Source organism: Aulonocara stuartgranti (assembly GCF_965226115.1).
Source record: "Aulonocara stuartgranti genome assembly, chromosome: 11".
Taxonomy (NCBI): Eukaryota; Metazoa; Chordata; class Actinopteri; order Cichliformes; family Cichlidae; genus Aulonocara; species Aulonocara stuartgranti.
In genome coordinates, this window is record NC_138947.1 from 2,698,558 (window position 1) to 2,718,558 (window position 20,001).

At 41.1% G+C, this 20,001-nt stretch overlaps 1 protein-coding gene across 5 annotated transcripts in view; it reads left to right on the forward strand.

Annotated features, from left to right (window-relative positions):
* LOC309717164 (uncharacterized protein) overlaps nucleotides 1–20,001 on the forward strand; it is a 66,737-nt gene that overhangs the window by 20,601 nt on the left and 26,135 nt on the right. For 3 of the 5 annotated variants that reach the window (XM_082551504.1, XM_082551508.1, XM_082551507.1), the window contains exons 1-6: nucleotides 10,517–11,076; nucleotides 15,241–15,493; nucleotides 17,426–17,454; nucleotides 18,100–18,391; nucleotides 18,619–18,659; nucleotides 18,968–19,241. In XM_082551504.1, coding sequence (XP_082407630.1) covers nucleotides 15,250–15,493; nucleotides 17,426–17,454; nucleotides 18,100–18,391; nucleotides 18,619–18,659; nucleotides 18,968–19,241 — 880 coding nt within the window. In that variant the 5' untranslated portion in view covers nucleotides 10,517–11,076; nucleotides 15,241–15,249. Of the gene's footprint in view, nucleotides 1–7,564; nucleotides 7,793–10,516; nucleotides 11,077–15,240; nucleotides 15,494–17,425; nucleotides 17,455–18,099; nucleotides 18,392–18,618; nucleotides 18,660–18,967; nucleotides 19,242–20,001 lie in introns of those variants that run through there. The other 2 variants (XM_082551505.1, XM_082551506.1) reach the window with 2 other exon arrangements.

The following is a 20,001-nucleotide window of genomic DNA, read 5'->3' on the forward strand; positions in this document are numbered from 1 at the left end:
TTTTCTCTCCAAGAGCGCTCCTGATGAAAGTGGGCGTTCCTGTGACAATCAACTGTAACGTGTTGATATATCAGACCAACACAGCTTTCCTCACACTGCATGTTTATCTGATCCCACGTGATCCTGGGCTACAGCAGGTTATTACATGTTTCACAGTATAAGAAGGACAATGTGCAACAAATAAATCAGCAGACAGTAAGATTATAATATTGGATCCCTGTAGCATCTTTACACACACACATATAAACATATATATTCTCTCGCTCTGTAGACGATGGACCGGAGAGAAGAATCCTGTGGATACAAAATCATCTGAAAGCCGCATCCAGAAAAGTCCTTGAAAATGTTTCATTGTTTCACCCTAAGAGCAGATTTGGATGGTGCAGAAATCTGTCCTCAGGTATGTTGAATTTATTTACTGCTCATTTGATCCCAAAACAATTTATAAATCTGTGTAAGGTCAGTAAATATATTAGTCTGTTTAAATTATATGAATGAATAATCATCAGATTTCTCTCCCTCAGTGGAAAAATATCTTACAGGTTCTTCCTGACTTTATCTTTTCATTCTTTAACAGGCGTTAAAGCTCAGATATGAAAGCAGAACTCCAAATTTCTTTGAAGTGTACATGAAGAATCCAGACAGTGACTTCCAGCTCAGACTGACGCCAGAAAGAGCTTCAGTCAGTTTGGACCCGCACTGTTAGAAAAGGTAAGATTTAAGCACGTCTACAAAACTGTATCATCAGTGTACCACGTTCACTTTGAAGGTTTATTTTAGTGATCATTATGCAACACAGGTGGCAAATGTTCCTGTGATCTCTTTATGCTGGTAACTAAAATGTGAATGAAGAAATAATTCAGATATAAAATAAACACCTGTTCATGGTGAAGTATGTAACTGATGTATTCTCACCATGAAGTAAACTCTCCTGCTGTCTGACCATTAGCTCCAACATGTGTTGACACTGAGCAGTGAGTTGTTGTCTTTGCACCAAACTGCACAGCTGTGCACGGCTGATTTCCTCCAACAGAGTGATGATGGTGGTGTTGTCCTCTAACTTCATGAAGATATTCTCTCCATGTCTGTGAGAGCAGTCATGGCTGTTCAACATGAACAGGAGGGTGCTGAGTGCACGACCCTGGGGGGCTCCAGTGTGGCCCTAGAGGGGAGGAGCTGTGATTACCAGTCTGAACAGCAGCCTGTTTGACAGGAAGTCCAGTATCCAGTTGCATGATGTGTTCCTGAAGACCAGAGTGACGAGTCTGCCAGTCAGCTTCACAAACAGCCTGCTGAGAGAGAGTTTGTTATATTTCAGATGTATGAAGAGAGAGTGCAGGGCAGTGAAGACGACATCATCTGTGGCTGTATTCAGCTAACGACAGTTATTATTAAAGCTAACGCCTACTGGTAGATCAGCCCAGTAAATACGGTGTTTCTCTATTTTCACTGGTTCATTTTTCACTTTCAGATGAATCACAAAGAAGTGGTAAAGTACAAGCTAAGATGTTTCACATGATTTGTGTATAAAAAGAACTGCACTTTGTATTTGGCTGTGGTGGGTTCCCTTTGGTATGACAACATTAGTGCTGAATATTGGCATCCAATAATCAGACGGTGTCAGAGAGGGGAAGAAAGAAACAGACTCAGGCAGAGGCAGACATCTGTTTGACTGGTTTGAGGGTGAAGAGGGGGAAAAAAGCAGAAAGATACTGAGTTAGATTTGATTATGTACAAAGTAAAAAGAAGCACAACAATGAATCAGTCTTTAATGTTTAGCACATATCAGTGAGTTCTGTTTGGAAATAAGTAACAGAGGATGTAAGCTATGCATGGATTTAGTCTTTGATTATCAACATATGTGATGAATCTCTGCAGTCTTTCCTCAGAAAACCACTTTGTGGATAAACACAGAGTGGAGCTGATCCAGAGAGTGAGCAACATCGAGCCGATTCTGGATGAGCTCCTGAAAGAAAAAGTTATCCAGCAGGAAAGTTATGACAGAATCAGAGCTCTGCAGACCTCTCAGGAAAAGATGAGGGAACTCTACAGCGGTCCCCTGAAAGCTGGCAGTGCCTCCAAAGATGTCTTCTACCAAATCCTTCAGACACACGAGAGACTCCTTCTTAATGACCTCTGCTGAAAGGACATTTGCTGAAATCCATTTTGTTCTACAGTGAAAGTATTTACAAAAAGGAAATGCTGACATTATGTTTCTGATGTAAACATAAGAAATATCAGACTCTTTGTTTTATGCTTTAATATCATAGTGGGCGGATTTATAACACTGGTTATAATTTGGACCTGGTGACATCATACAGGCTACGAATGTTTACTCTGTTGTTAATAATTACAGGTGCTGGTTGCTGCACATCAGGGGGCCAAAACTCAAGGCACACTTTAGGTCGTGGGCCAAACAAGAAAAACATTTATTGAACACACTAAAACATGTTTTTAAACATAAATATGAATAAAAACAGACAGGAATATTATTCCAGAATAAATGCACTTAAAAAAATAAACTTTAACTTTTTATTTTATTTATTTTATATTTTGCTCTCCATAAAAATATCCTGTCAAAATTATGCAAATTAGAAATATGAACATGCTGCCAAAAAACCCAGAAAAAATAAATGAAAGCAAACACAAGGTTGGAGCCGCATGTAGACGAGCAAAGTGCGCCGACTTTGTTCAACATTACTCGGCAACAGGGAAAGTGAGGCAGGTTGCACTGGTGCATTTGTGACAGCTTCACTTGAAATGCCTCCACCGCATCATACATGTCATGAACTGACAGGTTTCCTTGCTGAGCTCAAAAACTCTGAACTTTTATCCCAACTCAGCCAGCGGACCTCTGTATGATGAGGAATGTTGGCAAACTCTGAATCTATTTCCCACATAAAAGACTGAAATCGACGCTGATTTAAACCTTTAGCTCAGATCAAATTTACGGTCTGTGTTACGGTGATCATTACATGCTCCATTTTTAGGACTTTACCACACAGCCTTTCCTGGTGAGTGATGCAGTGATATGCTGTTAACTCACCGTACAGTTCTCCTGCATCTTTACTAGATCCTACATCCTGCACAACACCAGCGCTCCATCTGTTGTCCCAGGGCAGTTTCATGTCGGTTACACTTTGAAATACCTTTTCAAAAATGTCTTTTCCTGTCGTTGTCCCGTGCATTGATTTAATGTTCAATATTTACACTCTACGGATGAAGATGGTCAGCTGTGCAATGTCCATCATGTCTGTACTTTCATCCACAGCAAGAGAGTATGCAATGAAGGTTTTGCTTCTTTCACACAACTGTGTTCTTAAATCAGTGGCCATCTCACCAACCCGATCAGCAATCGTATTTCTGCTCAGGCTCACATTTGCCAAGATCTGCGTTTTGTCTGGACACAAGACGTCGCACAGCTTCATCATGCAGCTCTTCAGAAACACTCCCTCGGTAAATGGCCGGGCTGATTTGGCTCCTCTGCTACAATAGAACTTGCTTTCACAACAGCTTCAGTTTGTGGCTTTGCTCTGGTGACAAACGTCTGCTGAATTGGTAAATGGCCTGTATTTGTATAGCGCTTTACTAGTCCCTGAGGACCCCAAAGCACTTTACACATCCAGTCATCCACCCATTCACACACACATTCACACACTGGTGATGGCAGCTACAGTGTAGCCACAGCCACACTGGGGCGCACTGACAGAGGCGAGGCTGCCGAACACTGGCGCCACCAGTAGGCAACGGGTGAAGTGTCTTGCCCAAGGACACAACGACCGAGACTGTCCAAGCCGGGGCTCGAACCGGCAACCTTCCGATTACAAGGCGACCACCCAACTCTTGAGCCAGGTTCGCCCCTGTCAGATTCTTCTTTAGCTCTTCTACCTTCTGTAGTTTCTGCTTTGCATTTTGGTTTTTCAGCTTGTGTTTTGACTCGTAGTGCCGTCTTAAATTAAATCCCTTAATTACAGCCACATTAGCTCCACTAATAAGATACGGGTTTACCAGCAATGTTTGTCAACATATATTCAGCCTCCTGCGCTGGTGCTGAAAGGCTCTGTTTTCAAAATGAACTTTTCTCTTCGCCATTGTGAGGGGACAGCTAACAGAAGTTTGACTTGATTGACGCGAGAATGTTCCCAGGTAGCCTAGCGTTCGGCAAGGAGGCTGCAGCGCTGCATTATGGGATCTTTAAGTTGTAGTTTGTGTGTTATTAGCACCTCCATATCGCCGGGGCATGCATAACAATAATAATAAATCTATATAAAATGATCTTGCGGGCCATAAAATTTTATTCCACAACTTAGACATCCACATTACTCACACTCACACATACATATAGGGCTGTGGGGGTGGACACACTATACAGCGCCCAGCCTCACCTCTGGCGCCACCTCTGAATTTTAAATGCATGTAAACATTGAGGGTTCTCAAGAGGGGCCGTGCTGACACTGCTGCTCTCTGGCAGGAAGCCATGCCCTGCCATGTTTTAAAAGCACTTTAGAACAGGACACAGCAACACTACACATGAACGGGTGGAGGGAGGTTTGGGGTCTTCGTACACCTCTGGTGGGCCTGGGGCTCGGTCCACTCTGGCACAGCTGGCTGCTGGCAGAGTCCACGGGCATGTCACTGCAACCCCCTCTGGCTTCTGCTCCGTGGCTGCTGGGTGACCCCTCGTCTGGGGCTCTTCTCAGCTCTTCCCAGGAAGGAGGCACTGATACTCCTCCGATGGTCCTTCTTGGGCTCTCGCACTCTGGGGCCTCTGGATGTCTGGGACCTGGATCTCCTCCATGCCTGCTTCATGCCCTGGGGGACGGGGCTATGGCTCCCTACACCCTCTAGCAGCTTGTATTCAACCTTTTGAATACAAGCGTGCTGATCCACACAGGTGTACACACAGGTGTACAAACTGGTGTTCACACACACTAACTTTTCTTAGCTGCTACCTCAAAGCACATTGTGCACAGTCGGTCTTTCGTGCTGCAGAATAACATTCATTATTTAGTATCTACTGTTATTTACACTTAGCTAGATTAATGCAATGATGCTGTGTTTATTATGTTGTCCACATCACTCAGGACCTGTCATGGTCCTGCCACATCAAGTCCCTGGTTAAGAAAGCCCGTCAGCGTCTCTTCTTCCTCAGAAGACTTAGAGACTTCCATCTGCCACTGAAGGTGCTCAAGAACTTCTACTCCTGCACCATCGAGAGCGTCCTGACGGCAAACATCTGCACCTGGTTTGGGAACAGCACCAAGCAGGACAGACGAGATCTGCAAAGGGTGGTGCGCTCGGCAGAACGCATCATTCAATCAGAGCTCCCTGACCTGCTGTCCATCTACACCAAGCGGTGCAAGTCCAAAGCTAGGAAGATTATGATGGACCTCTCCCATCCCAACAATGGACTCTTCTCACTGTTGAGGTCTGGGAAGCGCTTCCGCTGCCTTAAGGCCAAAACAGAGAGAATGAGGAGGAGCTTCTTCCCCCAGGCTATTCGGGGCCTGAACCAGGTGTAAGACTGGACTCTCACACATGTCACCACACGCACCACCACACATTAACTATAATCCTATAATTCCTATAATTTATAATCCTTATCTTTATAATCTCTTCTGCTATTTGCACATTCTTTACTGTAAATTCCTAAGTTAATTTGTAAATTTTTGTAGTAAACTGTAAATTGTAAATATTGTAAAACTTTTCTTCTGTCATTTAATGGCCGGGCATTGTACAGCTACAAGCATTTCACCCCCATGTCATACTGTGTATGGTTGTGTGTGTGTGACAAATAAAATTTGAATTTGAATGTTGCTCTCCCCTCTTTTCTTTCCTTCGCTCTTTCTTTCTTTCTCTCTCCCTTTCCTATCCCCCAGTCATGTCTGTAACTACTGAAAATAAAATAAATAAATAATAATAACAAAGGTAAATCAAATGGACCAATATGGCAAGGCCGTGATGATCCACTTGGTAAAGTAAATCTGTTGGGCATCTTTCTTGGCCTTCAGGCAAAATATTCTGATGGCTAAAGAAGCAAACAGGACAGGCAAAAAGGGGGAAAAACAGTGATTTACATTTGAATTTAAAAACCGTACAGTAAACAGACAAAGAAAATTAAATAACAATAAAATAAATAAATGAAAAAATGACAAATGAATCAGTAAATATTAAAACATGAATAAAATAGACAACAAATAAAATTAACAAAGTAAAGAAGATTAAAAGCTAACTAAAACAGACTACAAGCTGACTCTGGTACTACCACCCCTTGGAAAAAAGGTGCGTTTTTAAAGTGATTTTAAAATTTCAAGTGTTGGGGCCAGCCTGATATGGGGGGGCAACTTATTCCATAATTTGTGGGCCTACAACAGCAAAAGCTCTGTGAGGACCAGTGTTGGTCAAGTTACTTGAAAAAAGTAATCAGTAACTAATTACTGATTACTTCCCCAAAAAAGTAATCCCGTTACTTTACTGATTACTTATTTTCAAAGGTAATTAATTACTTAGTTACTTAGTTACTTTTTAAAAACACGATTTACAACCTGAATAGGTGATAAAGCGATAGATCTTTCAGCCCAATTCTACTTTTTCTGCATAATCCATCCTGTAGCTGCCCACTTGGAATTACCACTCGTGACGCAGAGAGCTTCGACTGATGCAACTTTATTCTCTCCTCTTTAAACCACCGACAATGTGGCACCGTGAAAACTATAAAGCAAACAAATACCATTAAACATTTAAGTACAAAGTGCAGAAATGTTCACATTTTACTACAGAAAATTATTTTGATTAACTCAAATAGTGACATTGACATAAATCAATAGTTTTTAAACTATTTATGTTACAGCATTTAATAAAATGAATTAACGACAACCTTTCTGTCTCTTAAATACATAAACAATCATTCGCAATCATTAAACCAACCTCTTTCTGCTTCCAAGGGTGCTAATCATGCTGAACCAACTAGCCAACCTCCTCCATGCGCATCTCTTAGCCAGTCTTTCCACACCACAAACAAATGACATGCATATACAAAAAAAACAAAAAACCGAATTCAACCATATTATGTAAACTTTCAAAGTTATAGCATGTGACAGGTAAATAAAAAACATAGTTTTGCATGAGTATTTTCAAAAAATAAAGGTTTTTACTCACTCTGAAGCAACGTGTTTGTGCCGTTTCACTGAGAACAGAACAGGAAGTCTGACACAATAAAAGAGGAAGTGCTAAGGTACTCTTCAAAATAAAAGTGCAAAGTAAAGTGGCTTTGCCGGCATTTACACATCATACAAAATGTAATCAGATGGAAAAGTCTCTTTTTAAAACTTGTTTTATTAGTTTTAACCTTTTAACTTCATGCATCAAGCAAACATTTAATTATATGCAACATTCTCTGACTGGAAGAAATTTGTTTAACATTTAAACCTATTTTCTGCACATTCCAGCACATACAATAAAATAGGTTTTTGTGTTTACACTCACTCTTTCAAATAGATGCAAGTAAAACACAGCAGTAAATAAATAAAGTCAAAGACTCAGCGGTCCTTTTGCTCTATTTTCACCTGTAAAGCAGGAGTGAGGTAGGCGGAGGTTTACCCTGGTGCAGGTGTGCCGCAGCGGTCAGTTGAAGAATCCGCGAGTTTCTCTGTGAGTTTCCCATTACGTGGTAGCTACTCGGTGCTTGCTCGGAGGTTTAGGGATTTATTTCGCTGTAAAAAGAAGTTTTCTTCCCACGCACAACAGACACTAATGTTTTTGTCACTTTTTATGGAATCAAACTCAAAGTAAGGTCAGTGCTTCCACGCTTTAAACGCTGCACACTCATACTCTCTCCGCACTCCATATATGATCCATTGTTGATCTGCATACAGCTGTTGTCTCAAACGTCGCACTCGCTTACGTCACAGTCATGAGATAGTCTCGCAAAAAAATCACGGTTTTAGTAACGCAGTAACGCAGCGTGCTTACGGGAAAGTAACGGTAATCTAATTACTGTTTTTGCAATAGTAATCCCTTACCTTCCTCGTTACCTGAAAAAAGTAATCGGATTACAGTAACGCGTTACTGCCCATCTCTGGTGAGGACCCAAGTCAGATGGTGGGACACCAGGGCCACTCGGCCCAAATATAATGACCTCAATCTTGTTTTCATTAAAATTAAAAACATTCAGAGCCAGCCATGCTCTGATATCCTTAAGACATCCTAAAATATGCCTGAGGGGGAGGAAGTGCAGACTCTGTGCTGTGAAGTGCTTTAAAACCTGGTGAAATACCTCAAAAATGTTTTGTCTGTTTAAAAAAGCCTGTAGCTGTGAAGACACTACTTTTTTTTCTTCCAAATTTTAGAAACAAAGGGAAGCTTTAAAATAGATCTGAAATGACACAAAAATGAGAGGCTGGACCACTGACTTTTTAAAAGTTACAGGTCGCCTAAAGTCAGGCTGCTGTTTATCAGCCCTTGAATATAAGGTCCAATGGTCTCCCAAACTTATTTAACAAAGTGAGGGGGGAGGACATCACTGGGAGAGCCAGACTTGATTTGGTAATAATTTTCCCCAGATAGGACAGAGACACGGGTTCAAAATGTCTAAAAACTACCAAAGGCGTAATAGAAGGGTCATAAGAAGGGGGTGAGATATGTACTCTAATAGTTAAAATCTTATCAACAAAGAAATTTTAAAAAGCTTCACAAGTTTCAACAAAAGCTTCTGTACAGTTGGATTGGGGAGGGCTATGAACAGAGTTTAAAATACTAAATAAGACACGGGGCTTATGGTAGTTGTTGTTAATAACACCTGCAAAATAAACAGATTTCTGATATTTACTCCAGCTATCTTTTAGATATCATAAGACACGTGTAGCTTGTCTTTTTTCCATTTCCATTCTGCTGTTCTGCACTGTCTTCGAGCAGCCCGAGTGCTGTCATTCAGCCATGACTCTGACTTTGATTTAGGCTGCCTGACCTTCAGGGGAGCAACAGTATCCAGAATGTTTTGGCAAGTGGAGACAAATTCATTAAAAACATAATAGATAAAACACATTATAATAAAGTACAACACACTCTTATAGTAGGTTGGGAGTATGCTTATGTTGTGATGTCCCTGCCTCCACATAGTTATGTAACTGACAGGCACATTCATATATATTATGGCTTATATGTATAATCGATTTTTTTGGTATGTTTTTGACCTGGGGGTAGAATTACTTATGAATGGGTGAAATAAAAACACAACACATAAGGTTCTTCTGTCTGGTTCTTAATCAGGAAAAGGCAGAGCTTCCTCTCTCATTATGTCTCACACTTGTTCTCTCACCAAAACACAGCGCAAATCCCGCCAATGACCCGCTTCCTTATAAACCCTCAATCAGGTACCGAAGCAGTGACGTACTGAAAGAAGCTTCGGACGTCGCTGGCCACGTGACTCTGGCCAGTTTTTGTTTTGATTGACAGGTGTCGTGGCAAGGTAGGTATCCTCGCCAGAATTTGCGCGCACTGGGCAGGGAGCGCGGATCCAGTTGACTCCGCCTCCATTTAAACCAACGTGTGGTTACGTTACCGTTCAGTGCTTGGACAACCGAACATGACACACGTGGTATCGGACGATTTACCGAATTAGAGATAATCACGTGTGTGTGGACTGGATTCACAGACAATTTAACGCTCTGTATGCAACGATTCAAAGCACGTTTGTCCTTGAGCTGGACAGAGCGAACAGGGTCAGTGTAACCCGTTTCTGCTCGTTTATGTATCTGTAATACATCCCTACAGTATGTGCTGAACAACACAACGCACCTCTCGTGTAGCTTCAGCAGACTGGCAGCGATTACAGCAGCCAGCCTCACCTAACTGGCCAGACTGGAGAGAGAGAGGTGGAATGATACATATAAACACTATTTTATACAGTCACTGATGCAAACTTATTCTGTTGGGTCGAATACTTGCTGAGAATGCAGATTTTGACCTGTTGATTAGGACGTTTTTGTTAATGGGAAAATTTTTTATTCACAAATGCAGATACTTTAAAGCTAAACCTTGTATAAACAGATGGCTGAATGACTTTAAACTCGGGGTTAAATCACTGAAACTTGTGAATACTAAGAAAGCCCATAAACTTGTTGTTTTATTTAAAGAGTTTAATCTATGTTAAAAAAAAACAAAGAAACAAAAAAAAAAACCTCCCTTTTTTATAATCATGACTGCCCTTTTTTGCTCATGTTATTTTTTGCCTTTGGTTCAAATCCTTCAGTGACTTTTCTTTCTTTTTGTACTAACCCTTTTAGCTTTGTGCTTATTGTTTTTTTTTTTTTGTTCGTTTTGTTTGTTTGTTTGTTTGTTTTTTTCTTGCTATAATGCTCAACCGAGGATGTAACATAATCGGATTAATGACGGTGCCTTGTATGTTATACTGTTGTTTGTAAATAAAGTTTAAAAAACAACTTGTTGGGTGTGACTACGTATTCTTCTTCCTTTAGTATTTCCGCCCCCTGTCGAACCTCCAGGAGACTGCAGGTCTTCCTGATCGTTGACAGATGTTTAGTGAATAACAGAAACACACAGTATTAAAGATTTATACCGTCTGTGGTAAATTACAGCTTAAGAGTGTTCAGTCAGACATAAGTAGCTCTAGTGAGCATGTGAATGTGATGCTTACTTTGGATTATGGAACTTTTTATTATTATTAACGGATTCAGTATTTATTAAACTCGGTGTATCCGTTGTTGCTTTGGAGATGCAGAGACTGATTAAAGAGACACGACGTCACTCTTTCTACTCATACCTGAGCCAAAGGTAACGTTGATGGAAAGGCGGTAACATCTATTTCAACTCGGTTTATTTCTATGGCGCAAAATTAGAACAACAGTCGCATCAAGGCGCCTCCGTTATTCAGGCGGGCTGACAGCTGGGAGGAGAGAGACGCAGAAAAGCGGAGGTTTTTCCGCCTCAGCGTTTACAGAAAGTGAGAGAAAGCAGCGGGAGAACAGTGCCTCACACTAAGCTGCTTCACAAACACTGAAGAATGATTTTCCATCAGCAGTGATTCCAGGTGTTCACATTTTACATGAAGTATTGAAGGTAAGCGCGGCATTAAGTTCTGCTTCCTCCTGGAAGTTCACATTCGTAGTTCTGCTTCCTTGTTGGAGTTGTTTTCATGTGTGTGTAACAGGGAATGAGATACAATAATAAGTTATATTAGATCATGTGACTGTTGCTGGTTTGAAGCAGAGGTGCAGAGCTCTGTGGGAAAGAACCGGAGGTCTCGGTCACGGTAGAGTTCTGGTTGTGGCGGTTTCAAAAGGCCACGATAGTCACGTGATCTTAACCCTAGAACACTATCGCTATAAACAGCAACACAATCACTAATGCCGGGTGATTTTTACCCGATATAATATGACCAACAAAAAGTACTTGTCATCAAAATATATCAAAATTTGACAACACATGACAAATTAGAGTTGTCTTCTTTTACTTTCAACTGTGCCATGTCTAACAAAATGAAAAAAGTGTCATGTGGGGACCCTAAAATAATGCTCCAAAATCACAGAAAAATTAGGGCAAAGAACAACAAAATTCCTAAAAAAGATAATGACACTGGAAAGCTGGTCTTTGGTCCACCCATTCCTGGGACATTTGAGACTTCCCTGGTGAAGGCACAGTCTCCTCGACACACTAACAGCTGCAGGACAGAGAAATCATGTAAATGTTGAAAATCAAATAGCGATAGTATTCTAGGGTTAAAGTTATCTGTGCGCAGCTTAATCTCTCATCTTCATCAGACACCAGATCTTCCTCACACACTCTGCTTCCTGGATGGTGAATGTCAGAGTCACAGATATAATGACACAATAATTATTATAAATGTTATTTAAAGGTTTGTGTTGTTGTTGTTTTTTACAATAAACAAATAACAGTTTGTTTATTGTGTGTTTCTGACCAGTTCGAATTGAGATTTTTAATTTGTAAAGTTTATATAAACCAGGGATGGATAATTAATTTTACCGGGGAAAATGAGACTGTTGTGCATTGTACTGGTTCTCCAAAAGCTGATTCTGTTCATCTGGACGTAGCGTTTTGTGGGAGAAACGTTTCGTCACTCATCCGAGTGACTTCTTCAGTCTCAGCTGACTGCAGGTTTCCCCAAATCTTATAAACAGTACATTTGCATAATGACTGAAACCAGCCCAGTGAAGGAACAATAGGCTGGGAGGTCAGTTCCTTAATCATAATTATGCAAATTCTCATGACCATTGATCAACAACCACTGATTAATGGTCATGAGTCCCATTCACAGAGAGTTGGAGAATGGCTGCAATCACAACATTGTAAGATGGTGACAGATGGACCCTTAGGCCCCCTCCTTGATTCAGAGATGGTCTTTCCCTTTTCACGTAAATGTCCTCCTTGACTCCGCGCTCAAACCAGCGCTCCTCCCTGTCCAGGATGTTACATCCTCATCATTGAAAAAGTGTCCACTGGCCTGTAGGTGTAAATAGACTGCAGAGTCCTGGCCTGACGAGGTAGCTCTTATGTGTTGTGTGTTGTGCCATCCGCTTCGCCAGAGGTTGTTTGGTTTCCCCGATGTATAAATCCTGGCAATCCTCCTGCACTTAACAGCGTACACTATGTTACTCTGTTTGTGTCGGGGGACCCGATCCTTGGGGTAGACAAATTTTTGGCGCAGCGTGTTTTGGGGTTTAAAAGCCACAGAGACGCGGCGTTTAGAAAAAATGCGTCTCAACTGCTCCGATACTCCTGACACATCACTACAGGTGTCACGGGGTGAAACGGGACAAGTTATTTGGAGTTTTTACTGTGCATGTTTTAGTTACCGTCAAATTGTCCTGGAGAGACTCCGCCCTTTCCCCCGTTTTTACTAGTTGGACACACCTGAGAGGAAAGGCAAGGTAATTTACAGAGTGCTCAATGACACATAAGAGGGTTGGAGTTGGCGTTCGAGAGGAGATGACCAGCGACTGGGGACGCGGAGCGAACAGGCGGACGGCAGTAGTAACGAGAGCCCAGCTTGTGCACTGCGGGAGAGCAGAGGCGGCGAGACAGCTGGTGCCGATTTGCAGTTTTAAAGAAGCGGCGGGCGGAGTTGAGAGCTCTGCCCAACCGGGGTAAGTCTTCGACTTAGCCCCTTTTATTGAATGAAAATTGCCGAAAAGAATAGTGACTGCCGCTCCCTCCCTTTCTTCAGCGTACCAGGACGCGGAATGCGGGGAGGAAGGCGAGGACTCCGCTGGGTTTCCCTTTTACATCACTTCGCTGGACTTTTTTAGTTCTTTGTGACTTTTATATCGTGGCGGATGCCACTGGACTTTTAATGTGTTTTATTGCTTTTTATTGTGTTACCCCTTGGCCAAGGTTGTTTTAATTCATTTTTGCATTTTTAACTATTTAAATATAATAAATTATATTTTTAATCTTACAGTTTAAATTGTGTGCTTTCCCTTGGCGACTCCACTGCTCTGCCCGTTTTGAGGAAGGTTTCCTTCCTTTTAAAAACACAAAACATCTTGGAAATAAAATCAGCCTTTCCGCTCCGTTACACAGGTTTTCGCTTGGGCAGCGGTTGTCCTTCTCTCCTGGATCAGATGGAGCTTTCTTTAGGAGCCTTTCCAGCTTTGACAAAAGTCCAGCTGGGATAACCACATTTACTCAGGGCCTTCTTGATGTGCTGTTCTTCTGCCTCCCTGGCTGCTGTGTCAGTGGGGATGGTGTTCGCTCTGTGTTGTAGCGTCCTGATGACTCCCAGTTTGTGCTCCAGTGGATGACGAGAGTCAAACCTTAGATACTGATCCGTATGTGTAGGTTTACGGTACACGTCAGCTTTTAGATGTCCCCCATTACTGATGGAAATCTCACAGTCTAAGAAGGCTAACCTGCCACTTTTCATATCCTCCCTGGTGAATTTGATGTGTCGGTCCACTGAGTTAATGTGATCCGTGAAATGTAGTACGTCTTGGGATTTCATTTTCACCCAGGTGTCATCCACATATCTGAACCAATGGCTTGGTGGTGTTCCAGGGTAGGATAGCAAAGCCCTCTTTTCCACTTCTTCCATGTACAAACTGGCCACGATGGGTGAAACTGGGGAGCTCATGGCACACCCATGTTTCTGCCTGTAGAACTGACCCTTGTATGTGAAGTAGGTGGAATGAAGACACAGTTCCAAAAGCAAACACACTTGGTCGGTGCTGAGAGTGGTCCTGTTGCTGAGGTTGGGGTCATCCTGTAATCTCTTACGGACTACCTCCAACGCTTCCGTGACTGGGATGCAAGTGAAGAGAGATGTAACGTCGTACGAGACCATGGTTTCGTCTGCCTCCATGATGACATCTCTCACCTTCTCAACAAAATCCAGGGTGTTCTGGAGCTGCCCACCAGCGGGTTGAGGATCGAAGCCAGAAACTTGGAGATGTTATAGGTGACAGAGTTGATCATGCAGACAATACTTCTTAAAGGTGCACCCTGTTTATGTATTTTTGGTAAACCATACAGACTTGGTGTCGACTCCCGGGTACAGCCTGTGGTATGAGGTCCTTGTCTTGTTCTAACTGCTTCAGACAGTCTATCGCCCTCTTGCTGTAGCCACTTCCTGGGTCTCGTTTCAGGGGCTCATAAGTATTTTCATCACTGAGTACTGACAAAATCTTCTCATGATAGTCTTTCTGGTTTAGCAATACTGTGCACCTACCCTTGTCTGCTGGAAGGAGGATAATGTTGTTGTCATCACTAAGTGATGTGAGTGCCTTCCTCTCCTCCATGGTGATGTTGGATGCTGGGGGCTTTGCATTGCTGAGACAGGCCGAAACTTTCGTCCGTAGTTGCTCTGCTTCCACTTCTGCAATATTGTTGTTACGAATTGCTGTTTCTGTGGCTGTGATCAGCTCCACTAGCTTGGAGATTTACTTTCCTGGATGATTGAGAATGCATCAAGACATTGTACTGGTTGATTTATTACTTCACAGTGTAACTTTTTCAGCAGCTATTTAGAAACAACTCAACGTCCTTTTGGGGACAAAAACGAATCCTCTCAATTTTATTCAAGGTTCAAGCTGATGTTTGACGTTCACGTCCAATCACAGTTTTCATTTGGGTGATGGAAAAGTAACAAACGTCCATGTCAGTAATGTTGTCATTAGTGAAATACAAAGCAGTCAGTTTCCATCCATCAAATGAACAAACAGCAGACATGCTGTCCTTCATGTATAATATGATTCCTTCATTTTCCAGGTGGTAACTATGACGACTAAGAAGCTGCTCATTGAAACACTGAACCAGTTGAGTCCAGAGGACTTTGCTGAGTTCAAGTCACTCACTGAACTGGAGAAAGATCTATCATCCAAGCCAAGGGGCCGACTGAAAACAGCAAACACACAGGATGTAGTGAAGCTGATGGTGGAGACGTACAGAGGAGGGAGTGTGGAGGAGACCAGAAAGGCTTTAATGAAGATGAACAGGACTGATCTGGTGCAGAGATTATCAGGTATCACCTCAGGAACCACAAATAAGAGAACAAAGACTTAAATATGTGAGAATACTGCACATAGTTTATCACATTCATATGAAACCAGGTGCTGACTGATAGAAAAATCTCTTGACTCTGTGTTGTGTAGTGAATGATGAACAAAGACGTTTATATTTTCGTGCTTCTTTTTATAACGTGGATTAGAGCAGAATATGTGCAGGTCAGGCAGGCTGGCTCATTACAGGAGGCTCAAACACAGCACACTACAAAATAATAGCAGCTTATAGCCGGTGTGCAGTGATATTATGTGACTGTTTCAGGACTTCACAATTACAACAAACCACTGAAACTCTTCTTATTTACAGTTAGACAGCTACAGAGGTCACATGCTCTGTATAGTGGTCGCACACATGCTGATACCTAATGATCCCACACAGTGCAGTGATCCACTGCCTCTGAGAGAGGGCGCCATTGAGTCAATAAACATCACAAATCCATTGTGGTTATTATGGAATCACACACACCATAAACACTGTTACACAAGCTCAGTTACAGTATTTTGATCCGATCAGAACAAAAACATCCAACATCATTCAACATGGTTGGAAAGTCTTCAAGCAGCTCTACAGGTTATAATTATGTCACTATTAACCCTCATCATACTGACTGAAGTCTGTGGTAGATTTTTGTCATACCTCACAGATGTGTTTTTTTCTGTCATTTAAATTTTTAATGAATTTGTCAGGTTGTTGCTAATGTTTCACACAATTTTCTATTTCTGCTTTGATTGGTGCTTCTTTAAAAATACAAATGTTTGTAGGTGTCAGAGGACTCCAGTCAAACAATTCCACCTTTACAGTTTTAATAAATGGGACTTATTAACTGTATTGTGAATTTATTCAGTTGCAGCTGGTCCTAAATTAAAGTAACACACAGTATCTAGTATCTGTCAGTGTTTATAAAGAAGAAAGACTCAGATGCCATCACTGCCTTCATCGTCTGGATGGGGAACTTTCCAGACTAGAAGTTATCAGAATGTTGGAGACGTAGCTGCATCTACTGTACCTGAGAGAGCTGGAGTTCTCTGGTCACGCAACCCATATCAAGGAAGCATGTAACAGACACGCATGTGCAGCACGCTTTGGAGAGACAAAGCGCTTCATGGTGTCATGACCTCCAGCTCTCACTGGGGCAGTTTGAATCTGAATGTGCAACAAGTGGGTGAAAGTAGCACCTCCAAGTTTTAGGCCATGGTTCTCAGCTGGTAAAGGGTGGAGTGCTCACTCCAGGTCACGGACGAGTTCCCCCATTTGGAGGAGTTTAAGTATCTAAGGGTGTCGTTCACAGGGGAGGGGAGAGTGGAGCAGGAGACTGACAGATAGATTAGTGCTGTGTTTGCAGTGATGTGGATGCTCTGCTGATCTGCCCTGGTGAGGAGAGAGCGGGCCCTGATGTTTTAGATTTGTAGGTGGAGCTATGTTCCTGCCCATGCATATGGTCACAAGCTCTGAGGACTGAAAGAATGAGATTATGGATACAAACAGAAATGAGTTTCCTTTAAGTCTATCTGGGAATGTCCAAGTTATGTCCAAGTTACGGTTGGTTAGCATGGGAGAGGCAGCCTGGGACCCTCATTGGACAGAAACGCCCGGTCTGGAGTCGACTCCCGTCACGTTCAAAGACATGTAGTGTATATTTATATATGTGTGTGTGTGTGTGTGTGTGTGTGTGTGTGTGTGTGTATATACACACACATGAAAGTGATCAGCGATCAGAGTATCCTGTGTGTGCTCTCATTCACAAAGTTAGGCCTCTCTCTAAAATCATTATTAACGAGTTAACGAGGTTTAAGTGTCACTTTGATGTGAAATCTTTCATGTTCTAAATCCTCATAAAGCCTGATGATAAAACAGTTTCTAATCTGACTTTTTCTCTTTCTTTTCTCCTCAGACAAACAGTTTCCTCCACTGAGCCAGAGAGTGAGTAACGTCACATCAGTCGACTTCACACAGTTCAGCTTTGATTCAGTAGATGAAGACTGAAAATGATCTTCATCTTAAACAGAAATCATACACATGAAATTCAAGCTGCAGCTTTGTCATGTACACATGAGTTTTATACATGATTGGTATAGAAATATTAAACCTTATTTACATTTTAAAAGCAGATTAAATTCAAGTCTTTCTGTTTATCAGTAAAGATGTGAGCAGTTAAAGCTCCCCTCTGTTTGTAAAATCAGGAGACTCACTGCAGTTTTTGTAGCTCAGTCTTTGACAGAGTTACAGTCAGGCAGTAAAACAGAGTCACAAACCTGTTCATGAAAATTAAATCCTTCAAAAAGAGGAAAAAATGAGCCAAGAAATAAAAAACCAATCCAAGCAGGTACCCACCGAGCACCAGATGTTCATGGAGGTTATTTTCTGCTCTACATCTGGTCGACCGGTCATGACCTTAAAAAGACGCAGCTTTATGTCTGAAGGTCAAAGGTCATCTTTTCAGGTTTTTAGAAGGAATTGGATTCAAACATGAATTTATTTTTAGCACACTAAAATGTTTCTGTTGATTAAAAATCAAGCAGACATTTGAATGGTGCATCGCTGTCATGTGACCTCTGTTTTGACCAGGTAGAAACGATGGAGTCTCTTATTGAGCTGCTTTTGGAGACACTGGCTGATCTGAGAGGCAGCGAGCTCAGAGACTTCATCCAGATCCTGAGAAGAAAACTTGGCTCAATGAGCCCCATGACTCTGTCTGAGATGTCAGACCTGCAGGACGTGCAGGACGTGCAGGACGTGGTGTTTTTGATGGTGAGGACTTTTGGCCAACAGTCAGTGGAGAAGATCGTGGAGATCTTAAAGGAGATGAAGAGGACTGATCTGGCTCAGAGGCTGACAGACAGCAGCACAGAAGCTCAAAGTAAGATAAAGACAAAACATGTTAAAATGATAAAAGTGTTTCTGCTTCAGTTCATATTAGAAACAGTCAGATTTACAGAGCAAAGAGAGCATTGTTGACGAGCAGAAAATGATGTTCAGCAGGTTTAAATGTAACTTTTTTTTGTTGATCTCTGTGTATTTTTTTTAAAGCTCGATTAGCTTTTATTAAACACTTATTTCCATTTCTGTTAATTTCTCTTTTTTCAGACAAACATCTGGATGAACATCTGTCTGCACTGATCCATAAAGTGAGTAACGTCTCATCTGTCTGACTCTGCAGAGTTCAGCTTTGATTCAATAAGATGCAGTTTGAAAATCATAATTTCATCATTTAGATTAAACAGTTGTCACAGAAATGTTTTTAGATTTAAAATCAAAGATTATTAAAAAGTGTGTTTACATAAATACATCTTAATAAATAAGATAATAAAAGAAAACAAAGTGTTTCAGAGAAAACATTGAAAACATTCAAAGTTTAAAACAGCTACAAAAACATAAATCTGTAATTTTCTCAGTGAGGAAACATTTTTTCTTTATGAATGTTTGAATTTTCCAGGTTGCAACAATGGCAGCTGTTACAGATGTGCTTCTAGAAACACTGGAGGATTTGAGTGATCAGGATCTCAACAAGTTCATGTGGTTCCTGCAGTTCACTTGTTTTCAGAAGAGTCTTCCACAAATCGAACTGAATAATGGCAGAAGAGGAATAGTGAATGAGATGATTGATAAACTTGGTCATCAGTCTGTGGAGGTGATCAGGGAGGTTTTAACAGACATGCAGAGAACTGATCTGGTGCAGAGGCTGTCAGAGAGCAGCTCAGGACTCAAAGGTAAGAGGAAATAATCTGTCAGAGTGTCTGTAATAACTTTAATACATTTTATTTATTCATTAAAGTTTATTTAACCAGGAAAAAATAAACTTGTGACATTAAAAATCTGTTTTACAAGAGTGTCCTGGCCAAGAAGGACAGCTGTACAATAATCATAAGCTGCATAAATTAATACAACAGATATGTTGGGATTATTCTTAACTGTGTGTGGAAGGATTTTAAATATAATATTACACCTTACAGTAAAAATTAATTTAAAGAATTAAATCAGAGAAACTCACAACAAGAACTGCATAATATAAACTTTATTATCATTTATAAATGAAAGAATTAGTTTCCTCTGATTTATTTTGGACAGACGTTGATAAATGAACACATTCAGGTTGTACAAACACAGTAAAATTAAACAGATTTGTTTTCATATTTCAATGTTTAAAGTAAAAATATTCAGCTTATTGAATCAGTGACTTTCTTTAGTAAATGTTGTTTTAAAGCTCTTTGAACTTCTTTCCTTTGAAAATATTTTTCTTTGTTTTTTGCATTTTGAGCTCATTAATATCAGTCTTGTGTTGTAAATGGATCTTTATGTTAGCTTTGATTGAAACTCCACTATGGAGACAGACGACCTGTATGAGGTAAATGATTCAAAGTCTTTTCAGTGATTTCTCTGTGATTGTGTAACTATGGCCTCCTCCTGCCTTCAGTCAGCACAGCTGAAAGTGAAATATTAAAGCTTTTTATTGTCAGGACTCAGTGTTAT